This window comes from Euprymna scolopes, chromosome 46, assembly GCF_053919585.1.
Source record: "Euprymna scolopes isolate OS-2025 chromosome 46, ASM5391958v1, whole genome shotgun sequence".
Taxonomy (NCBI): domain Eukaryota; kingdom Metazoa; phylum Mollusca; class Cephalopoda; order Sepiida; family Sepiolidae; genus Euprymna; species Euprymna scolopes.
Genome location: NC_136527.1, coordinates 141,133,001 through 141,149,700, shown reverse-complemented (window position 1 = coordinate 141,149,700; position 16,700 = coordinate 141,133,001). Strand labels below are relative to the sequence as shown.

The following is a 16,700-nucleotide window of genomic DNA, read 5'->3' as shown; positions in this document are numbered from 1 at the left end:
ACACAGAGACACATTCACTTTTATATAAGTGAAATTTCTCTGTGTCTACATTTCCCTACCAAACAACTCTGTCAATTTTCAGTCGACTGACTCAAAGTTTGACATAAGGGCTATTGAGATTTGGGAAACTTTTTTTAATCGGTTTTCGGCCAGAAATTTGGCTGTTAAGGGGTCAAAGTTCAACGATTTGACCTTTGAGAAATCTACCAAACTTCTCCGACAATTTGGGGTCTAAACACTTGAAATTTTAGATATAGGTACCTTGGACATGGATCTTACTTAATAACTTGATTTGAGCCCAAAACAATAAATGTTTAAGGGTCATAATAGGAGTCAAAGTTAAAAAAAAATTGACCGTTTTTTTTGTTTGTTTTTTTTGCTCAGCATATATATATATATATATATATATATATATATATATATATATATATATACTAGCATGGGTGCCCGGCGTTTCCCGGGTGTTTGGAGGTCTGTGTTGAGCAAAAAAAAAAAATGTGGTAGTAGGAAGGCAGACTCTACCAAACTCCTCTGACGATTTGGGGTCTAAACAGTTGAAATTTTAGATGTAGGTTACTTGGACATGGATAAAACTTTTTAATTTGATTCGAGCCCAAAACAGTAAACGTTAAGAGGTCAGAATTGGGGTCAAAGTTTTAAAAAAATTTACCTCTGCGGTCTCTACCAATATACTTAGCTAATTTTTGGTCTAAACATTTGAAATTTTACATAAAGTGTATTCAGACGTTGCAATCATTATATATATATATATATATTATTTTTTTTTTTTTACACTGATCACCACTCATCAAGGCCCGGAAGCCACTCAGGGATAAGGGTTATTGCAAGTACAGTACGTTAGTGTGGAGATTTGATGAAGTGTTTACTTAAGGGGGCGGTTCATTAGGAATTTGTTAACATTGGACTTGAAGACATCCAAGTTGTAGTCAGGTGGGAAGCAGGCAGATGGAACAGAGTTCCACAGGCGTGCAGTTCTAAGAAAGAAGCTTTGTTCATGGAATCCGCGTTTTGATTTAGAAATATATATATATAAATATATAATTTATATATATATATATATATATATATATATATATATATATATATATATATATATATATATATATATAATTAGTGGTAGGACAATTCCAATATTTTTCCCGATTCTTATACAATTACCGATTCCAATTCTTTAAAAATCTCTAATTATTTAATTATGAGATTTTTATTTTCCCTTATTTTCATAGAACACGTTAAATATGTAGATATTTTCCTAAACGTCAAAATACACTTGTGGCGGATGATGTATCTATTTTACTATTATTTTAAAATCAATAAATATAATTGTTGTATCATTCTTACCAGCAATGGAAGATTTTACTTTAAATAAAAGCAATTAAAAAAAAAAGACAATTAAAAGAATCGTTTTGGCATCGGAAAATAAGTATCAATTTTTTCTGATTCCGATATCGATTTAGATACCCCCAATCTTCAGATTTTTTCAATTCCCGATTCTGATTAATCATCTCAACACTAATATATATATATATATATATATATATATATATATATATATATATTTCAATTAAAAAAATAACTTCTAATAATTATGTGATCTATATACAAATTGTCTCCCTTGAATATATATAATAGTATAGATATAGATTCAAATCATAATAATTTTTATTATACACATAGATTCGAAAAAGTTGTCAAAAACCAAATATATAACAAACTAGCATTTCAGCCACGGGGTTGCCCGGGAGTTTGGAAGTGTATGTTGAGCAAGAAAAAAGGAAAAAAAAGCGGTCAATTTTTTTAACTTTGACCCCTATTATGACCCCTTAACATTTATTATTTTGGGCTCAAATCGAGTTATTAAGTTAGATCCATGTCCAAGGAACCTATATCTAAAATTTCAAGTGTTTATACTCAAAATTGTCGGAGGAGTTTTTTAGAGTTCTCAAAGGTCAAATCGTTGAACTTTGACCCTTTAACAGTAAGATTTCTGGCCTAAAACGGGTTAGAAAGATTGTCCCAAATCTGAGTACCCTGTATATCAAATTTCGAATCTTTAGACTTAAAATTGAGTTATTGCGTAGGGAAATGTACACAGACACACAGACACGTTCATTTATATATATATATATAGAGAGATTTTTTTCACCCCAAACAAGGCACAGTGCCACTTTGACAAGGAGGCTATTATCGGGGACATAGGTTGCAGGGATATTATGAAGGGAGATAAGTAGCAAGAAGTCTGTTCACATTACACTTGAACTTCTGCATGTCAGTATAGTTGGGGGTAGACTGAAAATTGACAGCGTCATTGCGTTGGAAAATGTACACACACAGACACACAGATACACGCTCACTTTTATATATATACTAGCATTTACGCCCGGCGTTGCCCGGGTGTTTGGAGGTGTATGTTGAGCAAAAAAAAAAAAAAGCGGTCATTTTTTTTTTTTAACTTTGACCCCTATTATGACCCTTTAACATTTATTGTTTTAGGAGTTAAAAATAAAAAATAAAAATGCAAAATACTGTTAAAACCCCACAGAATATGGCAGCCTATGTCATGGTAACATATATTGAGCGAGTTTTTAATCGTATTTTGTCTAGTTTTTTTATTTATAACTCCGTTTCCCAAACTTAACGTGTCAAAGAGAGAGAGAGAGTCGGCCGCCATTTTTTAATTTTCCAATACATCGATAAACACTGTATGTTTTTCGAGCTGAATGAACATGTTACATTAAATAAAAACACTAAAAGTAACTTATCTTGCCTTTGATTAACATTTATTTGTTATATATTTGTGTTTGACAACTTTTTCGAATCTATGTATATAGTAAAACAAACCCTATCAATACACACTAAAGAAAATGAATTTATAGGAGTATAGAAGTAAAGATGAATGTTATCAAAGGCAAGATAAGTTACTTTTCTACCTAACTGGAATTACCGTTATTGGCGAAAATTCGGGCTTAAATAAAATAAAATAATAAATAAATAAAAATGATTTTATCATTTCAGAACATTTTCAGGTTTTCAAATTTGGGTTTGTATTACTGTACACATAGATTCGAAAAAGTTGTCAAAAAAAAATATATATATAACAAATAAATGTTATCAAAGGCAACATAAGTTACTTTTCAACCAAACTGGATATAATTTTCGTGTTTTTATTCAATGTAACATGTCTATTCAGCTCAAAAAGCATACAGTGTTTACCGATGTATTCGAAAATTCAAAATGGCGCCCGACTCTCTCTTTAACACGGTAAGTTCAGGAAAAGGTGTTATAAATAATAAACTAGATAAGATACTGTTAGAAATTCGCTCAATATATGTTACCGTTACATAAGTTGATATATATTCGGTGTTTTTTAAATAGTATTTTGTCTAGTTTATTATTTATAACACCTTTTCCCAAACTTGCTATGTTAAAGAGAGAGTCGGGCGCCATTTTGAATTTTCCAATACATCGGTAAACACTGCATGTTTTTCGAGCTGAATAAACATGTTACATTGAATAAAAACACAAGAAATTATCCAGTTAGGTAGAAAAGTAACTTATCTTGCCTTTGATAACATTTATTTGTTATATATTTGTTTTTTGACAACTTTTTCGAATCTATGTGTACAGTAATACAACCCCTCAAATTTTCTCATTAAATTGTTTCATTTTCATCAGTTTTTTTTTTTTGTTGTTAATTTTTATTGTCTATTTTTTTTTTTTTTTCTTTTTCAATACCCTGTCATCGCTTCCGATTGCGCTTCGCAGAAAATTTAATTATAATAGTTTTTTTTGTTTTTTTTCGCTGAGCGCTACCGGAAGTGGTGACAAGACAAATCAAATACTGCAATTCCATTATGTAAACATAAACGTTTTTTTTTTTTTTTTTGTTTGGAAATTTGTTATTTTGATTTCAATAATTTTCCTTTTATTCTTTCATAAATATATATTTATTGGTAATCTTGAAGATTCGTATTCTTTTGTTTACAAAGCCATTTGGCGGAAGTGACGTCCGTGTCCGACATATTTTTATCTACGGATGACCAAAACTGTATAGAATGAACCTTTTTTTTTTTTTTAAAGAAGTTTTATTTAAACAGTCTTTATTTGAACTTAATGGACTTTCTTTTAGATTTATGAATTGTTTTCCCCATTAATATGTTTATGAACGTTTACCTAACTTTTATATTAACAAAAATTAGGTAGACGTCGATCGAAATTTAGGGTAAATATTCGGATACGTTACAACAGAACACCGACCACTCTAATTTAGTTTTCTAGGGGTAATCGAGGTCGCTGACAACTAATCTGATACTCAAACCGGGGGCAATTTTACCGTTTGCATGGTATTAACCTCTAACCCCACGAACTACTTTCCGCCATTTTACAGCTTTCGTTCGGGACAAGATCAAAGTGTAGTATCTGTTCTTCAGATGCTGCACTTCTATTTCTTGTTCTCTTTCGGTGGAGAAGAAATCCTTCACGACTGAGACAATTTTTATTTTTGTACCTTTTCTCCACGTTAAAAAACGACCCTGGTGTCTAACTCTGTCCCGTGGGGGGGCATAGTAAATAGGTACTCTACACGCGCGTGCGTGCGGCAGCATGAACGACGGCTTGCAGGTTTGCCAGTTTGGCCTTTTTAAGGTCGAATTTAACGAATTTGGCCTTTTTTTTAAAGCAGTTTAGCCTTCAAAATTTTTGTTTGGCCTTTTTCTGATCATTTTATGTAAATATTTTTAAATAGTAATTATTAAAGAAAAAGACATAATTAAGTAATTTAAAAAGTAGTTTGGATGTCGAAACTTGTAGATTTTTTAATTTTGGCTTTTTTTTTTCTCGATTCATGGATTTGCGTGAGAAAAACAGCCCCGGAATCAGCATCTGCTAACATTTGTCATATCAGGAAAAAAAAAAATCTTTTTCTAAAGACTAAAGCCTCCACTAAAGGAATCTTACACCTAAATGTTTAAATTTGTTTTCACACTTACTTACTAAACGTTTATATGGAACCTCTCGGAGGGTTCACGGTTGAGTATGAAACCGTTCTGGAGAAATTTTTTTTAGTGCTGGCACCTTGGCTCTGTCCAGTCTGATCACTCGGTCACTGAGTATATCTCATCTGAAATAATTAATGTTTATATTTTTCTTTTGGAATTCTTTAAACCTAGTACTTTGAAATTAACTGAATCAATTTATGGAAATTTGAAAATTTATAACTGTTAAACTATCTCTAAAATAGCTATTTAAAGTTGTATTTAAAAAGATATGTTTAAAAATAATCTTATATTTTTTCTAAGTCCCGAAAGTTTCATTAAAAATCAATAATTATGGATTTTCTAACTATCTTAGATTAATAGATCCATTTGTTTTAATAATGATGCATACATTTTCTTGGAAACAAAATCTAATTTTAGATGTTTTTTTTTTTTTTACATAGGCGTCACCACTTATCAAGGCCGATAGGCCACTCACGGATAAGGGTTAAAGAGTGTAGAGTAGTCAAAAGGACAATATAGTAATCGATATTAATGGAACTTCGGTAAATTTGTTAACTTAAGTGGAACGGCTCATCAGAAACTTGTTCACGTTGGACTTGAAGACAACCATATTATAGACAGCTGGAAAGCAGGAAAACGTAAGACAATTCCACAGGCGTGCAGTTCTAAGAAAGAAGCTTTGATCATGGAATTTATGTTTAGGTTTAGGTACAGATAAAGAGTGGGGAAAATTATTGATAATGTTTTTTCAGCTAGTCTAGTGTTTCTTGTGAAAGTTTGGCGAGAGGGGACCATAGATTGAAGCTCAGTCGAACACTTTCGATGAAAATAACGATAAAGCAGAGACAAACTCGCAACATCTCTTCTGTGAGATAGAGGTTGCAGCGAAGAGAAAAGGACATCTCCCACCAGGCCACGAAGTCTATTTTGAACCCAATCAAGGCAGGACAAGTCTTTTCTAGCAGCTCCTGCCCATATGTGGCAACAGTATTCCATCCTTGGACGTATCTGGCTCTTATATAGATAGAGAATTGCATCAGCAGTGAGAGTTATGACTAAAATAAAATTTATCAATATTTTAGAGATATTTTAAGTTGATACCCCCACCCACCTTAGTAAATTTGGTAGTGTGGCGACTGAAATAATTCTTCTCTAAGAATATGATAGATAAATAGGAACTTATGTACAAACTGTACCAATAAAAATGTCCTGGGAAAATTGGCACGAGTAAAATGGTAAAATTGGTTAAATATGAAAAAAAAATATAGGAGTGAAAGTCTCATAATTTTACGCAAATCTTGGATGCAATGCATAAAGAACTTTGGTAAATAAAAAATAAATCTTATGAATATTTAAAAGTAGATTTGGAGTCTCAGCTAATGACCAATTACCTTTCAATCTCGCCGCCATCTTAGAAATCTGTCGATTACACTAGCATATTTATTTATTATATTTAATGTTTTCTTCAGATTTCAGCTGTAATTCTAAACAGATGCTAACTCCATACGGTTAATTATGTCATAGTCTCAGAAAAATTATATTGCTTATAAATCTTTCATCTCTATGTATTATTTGTTTTATCTACCCTAGGACTGGTATTGTTCATGTTTTATCCCTAGCATAGGTGATTTACAGCATGTATATGAAATTGTTTTACCTTAGGGAGAAGAGAACAGGTAATATACAACATAATGTGTCTATATTACATCCCTGGCAACGCCTAGAAACCAGCTAGAACATGTATTTCAGTCAATCTTTATTACATCCTGGGCTATGCCGGGAAACCAGCTAATCTCTATTTAGTGACTTGACCACCAAAATACCTCCCTAAGTGTGTCCTTTCTTTTGAACTTATTAGATATAGGTATCTAGAAATGTGTGTGAAATTTTGTTGAATGCATTGTTCACTATGATTTTCTTATTGTTCTACACAATATCAACTGTAGCGAAATAAAACAGTAAACTTAGTGTAGTGTTAGAATAAAGAGCAAAGGAAAAAATTAAAATCATATTCTGTAATTGCAAATCTAAATTTGCTAGCGTGTACCAGTATTTGCCAGGTTGTGGAAATTTGGAATTTATAACATATGTAGTGGCCTTTTCCTTGATACCTATTGCTAAAAATTATACTTTCATTTTGTTAGAAAAATCTCTCTTCCGATGCCCTGCCTCATCTAAAATAAAAACAAATATTTTTATAATTGTAATCTGTGCCAGTCGTGAATCGATGCTTACGTTAAAGTGTAGTAATTGTTCTGATATTATACTTTATCTAGTCTGTCCTTGGTCAGTGAAAGAAACATTTTTCTAAACTGGGGCATATTTTTGCTATTGGGAGACAAATTCTTTGCTTTTTACTTTTCAAGGCGATTTCATCTGGTTTGAAGATCGTGCCAGTCAGACTTAGAGCTAGAAAAAAGTCAATTACCCTAAAAAGTTATGATGGCCCGAAAATGGAGGATCATTTTATGTTTAATTTATATGCGAACCTAATTAATTATAAAGTACTTATTTTCTGGATGTTCTCACGTAATTATTTGAAAAAAAAGTAGAGGATAGCTACGTTTCCTCATCTACTTTGCAATGTAGATATGATTTAATTTTAATTTTACAAACTTCTTAATATTGTCAATACACAGGTGAAAATATCAGTTCCAAATAAATTATCAAGAAAACTCTTTGATATAATTATATATTAGGCAAAAATAGGTTTATACACCAAAAATCTTATCTCCCCAGTTTAAAAAAAATAAACCAAATACAATCATGAAATTAATTGAATTTTACGAGCTCAGTATTTTTCAATTTTTAAACTTTAAAAATCTATCAAAATTTTTCTATTGATTCTATTTTTACGATATTTTCAGGGTCAATGTGAAATTCTATGCGCTTTCCAATAAACCGAATATAATATTTTAGACAAACGTTTTTTTTTTAAAATTCACGCTCCCCCCATTTTCAAATGTCTATTAAAAAGTAAATAATTAATTTACTCACAAAAGTTTTATATATCACAAATTGAAGATAAAAGATCAATAAATAATATATTCAAATTTAAAACAAAAAACGTAGTGTTTTTTTTTTTTTTAGAAATTTATCTGTAAAGTCCGAGGTTTAAAACCTTTTTTTTATAAACCACGTTGTTTGTTTTTGTTTTTCTTTTGTTTGTTTTTTTTTTTTTTTTTAAACAATTAGGGTTTCAATTACATTTTTCGAGTAGTTATAAGCTTGGAAAGGCAGAGGGTTGAATCAATTCACGCCTCCCATTTTGAAATGTCTATTAAAAAGTAAATAATTAATTTACTCACCAAAGTGTTATATATCACAAATTGAAGATAAAAAATCAATAAATAATATATTCAAATTTAAAACAGAAAAAGTTTTTTAGAAATTTACCTGTAAAGTCTAAAGTTTAAAACCTTTTTTTAAAAACCACGTTGTTTGTTGGTTTTTTTTTTTGTTTTTATTAATGAAACCTTGGTCCTTGCTCCTTTAATTGAAAAAAAAAAAAATTAGGGCTTGAATTACATTTTTCGAGTAGTTATAAGCTTGGAAAGACAGGGGGTAGAATTATTCAATATTTTTCACGAAATCTCTGACACACCTACAACACCACACCCGCCCTCCCCACTCGTGCCCCCAATGTAAACAGTAAAATCTTCGAAAAATGTTAAATGGTGTTCTAATCGGTAAATGTCGGTGCGCTACTTACGGAAAAGCGGTTAACTAAACTGCAGAAGCACCCATTAAGCCACATATGGTTTATAATTGAATCCCCCTTCCGCAAAAAAAAAAAAAAGAATGAAATACATAAAATGTTTTATGCATAAACCGCATTAAAAAAAAAAAAAATTTCCTCCAATTTGTTAGACTTTTCTTTAATTGTAAGTCATTAAAAATGTCAGTCCATAATTTTTTTCCACCCAAAAAGTGCTATAATGTACTTTTTGAAAATTCTATGTTCCAGGAAAAAAAGAAAAAAAAAAACAATTAAATTACCCCCCTCCTCCCCAACTTGTTTTATTTCTTTTTCAGCTAATTTCAAATTTTCCGCAGAAGATTGGTACGCCATGTGAGAAGGCAGTTTGCTAGGTGAAACAAGCAGTCGTTTATGCTGCCGCGCACGCGTGTAGCATAAACGGAAGCTGTAAAATGGCGGAAAGTAGTTTGTGGGTTCAGGGGTTAATACCATGATAATGGTAAATTTTCCTTCGGTTTGAGTATCAGATTCATTGCCAGCGACCTTGATTTCCCCTAAAACACCAAATTAGAGTGATCGGTGTTCTGTTGTAACGTATCTGAATATTTACCAAATTTAGAAATTAAAGTTTTATTAAAAAAAAAAACAAAAAAAAAACAGATGGTTTTTTTTTTCAAACTTAAGTCACGTTAGAAAAAATCTCGTTAAAAAAATCTTGTTAAAAAATCTCGTTAAAAAAATCTCATTTCGAAAAATAAATTTTGTACAGCTTTTATTATTGTAAATTGTTGAATAAAATGTCCTATGATGAATGGAGAAAAAAATACTTCGAAAAAAAAAAACACCTCGTCTTTTTTTTTTTTTTTTTTTTAAATAAAGTTTAAACGAAAAAGTTGCCAAAAAACAAATATATAACAAATAAATGTTTGGGAAAAGGAGCTAAAAGTAAAAAACTATACAAAATACTGTTAAAAACCCACTCATTATATATGTTAGCCTATGTCACGGTAACATATATTGAGCGAGTTTTTAACCGTATTTTGTCTAGTTTTTTATTTATAACTCCTTTTCCCAAACTTACCATGTCCGGACGTCATTTTAAATTTTCCAATACATCGGTAATCACTGTGCGTTTTTCGAGCTGAATAAACATGTTACATTAAATAGCAGCACTAAAAAATTATCCAGTTAGGTAGAAAAGTAACTTATCTTGCTTTTGATAACATTTATTTGTTATATATTTGTTTTTTGACAACTTTTTTGAATCTATGTGTACAGTAATACCAATAATAGTGCATCCCCCCCTGTTTAATTTTATTATATTTTATTCTGCTTCTTGTATTTGATTTTCTGTATTTCATATCTTTTATGATTCTTAGTTTCGTACATTTTGGGTTTGTACGAAACTCTCTTTAATTTGAAGAAAAAGGAAATGCTAGCTCCTTGATGACGTCATGAGCCCAGCGCGAATTTCAGGCTCTTTTTGGTTCCAGCGACGTGGAGACTGGACATGTTTCATTGCCCGGCGCAGGCAAGGAATTTTGGAGCCTCCTTCAAAGAAGAAAACCCGGCAAGAATGCCCTGGACATGCGACGAAGCATACTTTTGAAAACTATGTGGCTATGGTCTGCACATATTTAGAAGGAGTATAATTTTTAAAAAAAGACCTTATTTTACGTGACAACGAATTTTGGAGCCTCCTTCAAAGAAGAAAACCCGGCAAGAATACCCCGGACATGTGACGTGGCATGCGTCTGAAAACTATCTACGTGGCTACAGTTTGCACGTAAATGGAAGGAGAGAAATTTCTAAAAGAACTTTAAACGAGAAAAGAAAAAGAAAAAGGCACGTGCCTGACTGACATTCAATTTGTGAGTATGTTCCTAAAATTTATTTCATATGAGAGTGTGATTAGGAACTATTATTTTGAATCATAATTGTAACAAGAGGCGTAGTATTAGCTTTAACCTTGACGGGCTGGGTACAGAACCTAGGGTCATTCAGGTTGTCCCCATCCCTAAAAATAGAATTAGGAAAGGTTAGGAAGAAGAAGAAAAGAAAGGAAAGAAAAAGAGGTCTAAGAAATATACACTCCCTTATGAATATAAAACGCTGGGAGTAACAGCTTAACGGGAGTGAGAAAGAGTGAGCTAGTAGCTTCCACAGGCAGCCTTTCTCCCCGGCGGATTTGTTCAAAGGGCGTCGTAAGAACTTTAACCTCAACCCATTATCACCAGAATCAACCTACTACCCAATTTGGTCATCACTACTACTACGACGGATGGTAAAGTACTTTTGTCTATCATTTGACCAAACGTCTAGAATATCATATCACATTATATATTAAATTCCGAGAATAGATTATTGCTTTGCCTAGTTTTCCCCACTATAATTACCTTCCTCTTGTTACCCTTTTTCCCTCATATTTTAATATTGTGTTCACCCCTTTTGTCCTGTTTAAATACTACTTTCATAAATATTTCTGTCAGCCTATCTTGTCTTGGTATGTTTTGTGTCTTTAATAAATTCCCTATTTTTATATAAAATACCTGCTTCTTGTATTTTTAAAACTCTCCCTCAAAACCTTTTTCCCTACTCTTGCTTACGATAGCAAATACTGTGTTACGGCGTTGTGATTAGCCACCGCACCCGTAACAATAATATTGTGATCGTTCATGGATACGACATCTTCATTATAAGAACCAGCGTTATTTTTTTCATTAGATGTTATTTTGGCGTTTTTCTTTCTTTGAATTTAATGCAAAGGGAAAAATTTGCAACTAATTTTATTGTAAATAAAATCTTTTCTTCGTTTTGAAACAAGACCTTTATATTTTATTCTTTATCCCCCCCTTTTTATTTCATGCTTTTATTTTTTTTCAGGCTAGTTACTTTCACGTCGAATTTATCTGAAAGAGGATAAAATTCCGACAATATTTCATTATAAAAGTTTTATTTTTGTTTGATAAAAAGAATAAAACAGTTAATAAATTGTGAGAATTTTGAATTGGTTGACTTGCCGAGGCTGGGTCGGTGGGGAAGAAAGGAGTGCTGGTAGCTGTGACCAACACAGCCGGTGGTCTGTTAATCAAAGAACCTGAGTGCCTATTCCTTACAAGTTAAATAGACATTCCAGTCATGCGTGAATCTCGTTGACTGAGAGTTAGAGTAGATAAAAGGGGGTGGCCGCTCTACTGTTGTTGTAGTCATTCAGACAAATTACACTTCGACCATCGTTACCCATTTGTTACTTTTACAATGAAAGACTGCTTGTAAGCAACGTCGACATTTCATTGCAAGACTTAAACCGTCTTTTCTTCCCCTCCTCCCCCTACTCGTCGGTATGCTAATTCCGACAAAATATATATAAAAAAAACAGTCCATTAAGTTCAAACAAAGACTGTTTGAATAAAAGTTCTAAAAAACAGAAAAATAAGGGTTCATTCTATACGGTTTTGGTCATCCGGAGCTAAAAATATGTCAGACATCACTTCCGCCAAATGAACCAAAGGAAGACGAATCTTCAAGAAATTCAAATAAAAAAAAAAATTATTTTTCAAATAAAAAAAAAACTTTTTTTTTTGGTACTTCTACAGTTTATCGCCGAAAATGGAGACGCCATTTCATTTCGGGCACCTGGCAATTCCAGACTGGCATTAAAATCAGAGGGAGAAATCAGTATCTATAATATAAAGCTGAACGTCTGTGTGTGTGTCTGGTCACGAATAGGCTCCTATATGGTTGACTATTATAGAAAACTGATCACATATAATAATAGAAGATGTATCAAGACACAGGAATGGCTATGTTTGATCTGGCATAATGATGATTCATTAAAATTATGGGGTCTGCATACGCGCCTGGTCCACAAAGTATGAAAATAAAAAATTTAAAAATTAAAAAAAAAAACGTTTCAAGTGTTTTTGATATAGATATACATAATAATACTTTGATAAGTATGTTTTAACTTCAATAGGGATGGTATAATAAAATTGTGGGGTCTGCGTTCATGCCTGGCCTCCATAGAATGAAAATAGGCACAAACTTTAATAAAGACTTTTCATATCTATCTGCGTAAGTATACTTTGATAATTATGTTTCAGTTTGAAGAAATATGGTATAATAAAATTATGGGGTGTTCGTTTGCACCTGACCTCCATAGAATGGAAATATGTCACAAAGTTTAACAAGGTTTTTTAATATAGATCCACAGAATATTGTGATAAGTGTTTCAGTGTGAACAGGTATGAGGTTTATCTATTTTATTTTTACTTTCATCATATTTTGCTTTGGTTTTGATACCCCAAATTCGAAGCTATCTCTTTACATCCCTTCCTTTTCATAACCTCTCATCTATATATATAAAAGCGAAAATGTATGCATGTATGTATGTGTGTATGTTCGCTTTTTCTGTGTGTCAACAAAAGGCTTTTTTCAGAGAAGCGGTCACTCGCTGCACAACTTTTTAAAACTTTTTATATCACACATAAATCGTAATATCTCACAGTTAACAACGAAGCTCGCCTGTCTATTTAATTTGCTTGATTTCGGGAAGATAACTATTCAATATTTGTCGCTCGCCGCATGTGGGTTAGTCTTTTTCCTATAGCGTCTTGGGGGAGAGGAAGCGTTCAGCAGTAAATGAATAGTATCCTGCAGTCAAACTTGACCTCATTAACTCATTAAAACGGGCACCTGCCAAATCCAAGTAATTAAATAAATTCAAACGTGTTTTCATCTCGCGGTGGGGCAATGGTTAACATCACACATTTTTTTTTTTTTTTCACACTTTAATTTACAACTTTGCCTCAAGTGTTCGGGTTCGATCCTCATACTTACTTTTTACCCCCCCCCCCCCCCAACCCTGGAGTTTCCACACACACCTCCAAACACCCGGGCAACTCCGGGTACCCCTCGCTAGTACTTCATAAATCAGAATCCATTTTCTGTAGGCTGTTTTTGAACCAAGTCAACGACGGGTACTTTTGCTAGTTTTAAACTATGGCCGAAGTTAGAAATATATAACAAAAAAAGTAAACTAGATATTAATTACTTCCGGAAAGAACTATGAAGAAAAGAAAGTAAATAAAGTGAACATTTTTCCGTAATTGTTTAATTGAAAATATTTCGATTTAATTAATGAAAACGGGAAAGTTTTTCATTTAATTTTAGTTTAATTTATTATTTCCGGAAGCTACCGTTCTCAAGTTTAATTTTTTTGTTATTTATTTCATGCTTCGGCCATAGTTTAAAATACTGATTTCCCCCCTTGGAGTTTAACGTCAGGTGCGCGAAATAAAATGGCGTCTCCAGTTTCGGCGATAAAGAGTAGAAGCACCAAATTAATCAAAATATAATTGTAAAAACATTTATTAAACAATTTTGTAAATTTTTTGTTATTTATTTCTTACTTCGGTCATAGTTTAAAATACTGATATTTTAACGACAGGTGCCCGAAATGAAATGGCGTCTTCATTTTCGGCGATAAACTGTAGAAGTACTTTATTTTTAAATATATACGTCCAAGGACGGAGTACTGTTGCCACATTTGGGCAGGGGCTCCTAGAAAGGACTTATCCTGCCTTGATAGAGTTCAAAATAGACTTCGTAGCCTCGTAGGAGATGTCCTTTTCTCTTCCCTGCAATCTCTTTCTCACAGAAGAGATGTTGCGAGTTTGTCTCTGCTTTATTGTTATTTTGATGGCAAGTGCTCGTCTGAGCTCCAAACTTTCACAAGAAACACCAGAAAACACTATCACTAATTTTCCCCACTCTTTATCTGTGCCTAAACCTAAACGTAGATTCCATGAGCAAAGCTTCTTTCTTAGAACTGCACGCCTATGGAATTGTCTTCCGTTCTCCTGCTTGCCAGCTGACTACAATATGGTTGTGTTCAAGCATTACTAACGATTACTATATTGTCCAATTTCTACTGAACACTCTTTAACCCTTATCTTTGGGTGGCCTCTTGGCCTTGATAAGTGGTGATGCCTATGTAAAAAAAAAAACACATTTATTTATAAAATTTTAAATGAAATAAAACCTTTTTAAAATTTTTATTAGTGCAATAGTGCATATAAAGACTAATTGTGTTATTTTTTATCTGAATAATTTTGTTAATTTTTATGCTTTTGAATAATATCCTTTCCTTGCATTTTATTTCGCCTAAAAACAGAAATACTGAACAATAAAAGTGAAGGAACTGAGTTGCCTTGTCACCGCTTCCGGTAGCGCTCCGCAGAAAATAAGTAAATACGTTAGTTTACTAGAACCATTTTGCTAACCTTGATTACAAATCTTAAAGATAAAAAAAAATAAATGAGACAATCTCTTTTGGAATTATAACACAAACATATCTGTGTTATAATCCCAAAAGAGATTGTCTCATTTATTTTTTCCGTTAGTTGTATTTTTTTGTTTTTTTTTGCATTTTTCAAATTTTCTACGGAACTGTCTTTTTGGTCGCCATTTTGAATTTTGACGCCAACCGAGAAAAGTCATTCAGCCATTATTTTTCTAAATACTTTGTTTTTCTTCGTTCTCTAAAACAAACCAGAGAAAGGTAAGTATAATGTCATAAGCTTTTATGGTAAATTTTTAATACGTGCCCCAGCGTATTATAAACACCCCAACCTGCCCATGTTAAGAACGGCTTTCGGACTAAACACTCTCCAACCTCGAAAGCCGTTCTTAACATGGCCATAGGTACGGGCAAAAATAGGGACACCGGGTTTGTATTACTGTACACATAGATTCGAAAAAGTTGTCAAAAAACAAAAACAAATATATAACAAATAAATGTTATCAAAGGCAAGATAAGTTACTTTTCTACCAAACTGGATATGATTTTCGTGTAACATGTTTATTCAGCTCGAAAAACATACTGTGTTTACCGATGTATTGGAAAATTCAAAATGGCTCCCGACTCTCTCTTTAACACGGTAAGTTTGGGAAAGGTGCTATAAATATAAAACTAGACAAAATACTGTTAGAAACTCGCTCAATATATATTACCGTGACATAGGTTGACATATTTATAACACCTTTTCCCGAACTTATCGTGTTAAAGAGAGAGTCGGGCGCCATTTTGAATTTTCCAATACCTCGGTAAACAATGTTTTTCGAGCTGAATAAACATGTTACATTGAATAAAAACACGAAAAATATATCCAGTTTGGTAGAAAAGTAACTTATCTTGCCTTTGATAACATTTATTTGTTATATATTTGGGTTTTTTTGACGACGACTTTTTCGAATCTATGTGTACAGTAATACAAACCCCTAGATGTATCAGAATTTTTGTAGGAATTTTTGACACCCCTAACACGAAACTGCGAATAAAATATAAAAAAAACTCGTAATTTCTCCTTTAAAGGTGGGTTGTTTATTTTCTTTATGGATTATACTACCAAAATAAACTATTAAAGTTGTATAAAAAGTAATAGAAATATTTTTTAAAAAATAGCAATGAAATTAATTGAATTTTACGAACTCAATATTTTTCAATTTTTAAACTTTAAAAATCTATCAAAATTTTTCTATTGATTCTATTTTTACGATATTTTCAGGGTCAATGTGAAATTTTATACGCTTTCCAATAAATCGAATATAATATTTTAGACAAACGTTTTTATTAATTCAAGTGTCTATTAAAAAGTAAATAATTAATTTTCTCATCAAAGTTTTATAAATCACAAAATAAAAGATCAATAAATAATATATTCAAATTTAAAACAAAAAAGTAGTGCTTTTTAGAAATTTACCTGTAAAGTCCGAAGTTTAAAACCCTTTTTTTAAAAAAAAAACACGTTGTTTGTTTTTTCTTTTTTAAATGAAACCTTGTCCTTGCTCCTTTAATTGAAAAAAAAAATTAGAGCTTGAATTACATTTTTCGAGTAGTTATAAGCTTGGAAAGACAGGGGGTCGAATTAATTCACGCCTCCCATTTTGAAATGTCTATTAAAAAGTAAATAATTAATTTA

At 32.0% G+C, this 16,700-nt stretch overlaps 1 protein-coding gene across 1 annotated transcript in view; it reads left to right on the top strand.

The window, feature by feature from the left end:
- Positions 1-16,700, top strand: part of LOC145270216 (uncharacterized) — a 61,714-nt gene that overhangs the window by 34,040 nt on the left and 10,974 nt on the right. The window contains exon 3 of the mRNA XM_080125848.1: positions 15,248-15,280. Within this exon, the coding sequence (XP_079981974.1) occupies positions 15,248-15,280 (33 nt within the window). The remainder of the gene's footprint in view (positions 1-15,247; positions 15,281-16,700) is intronic.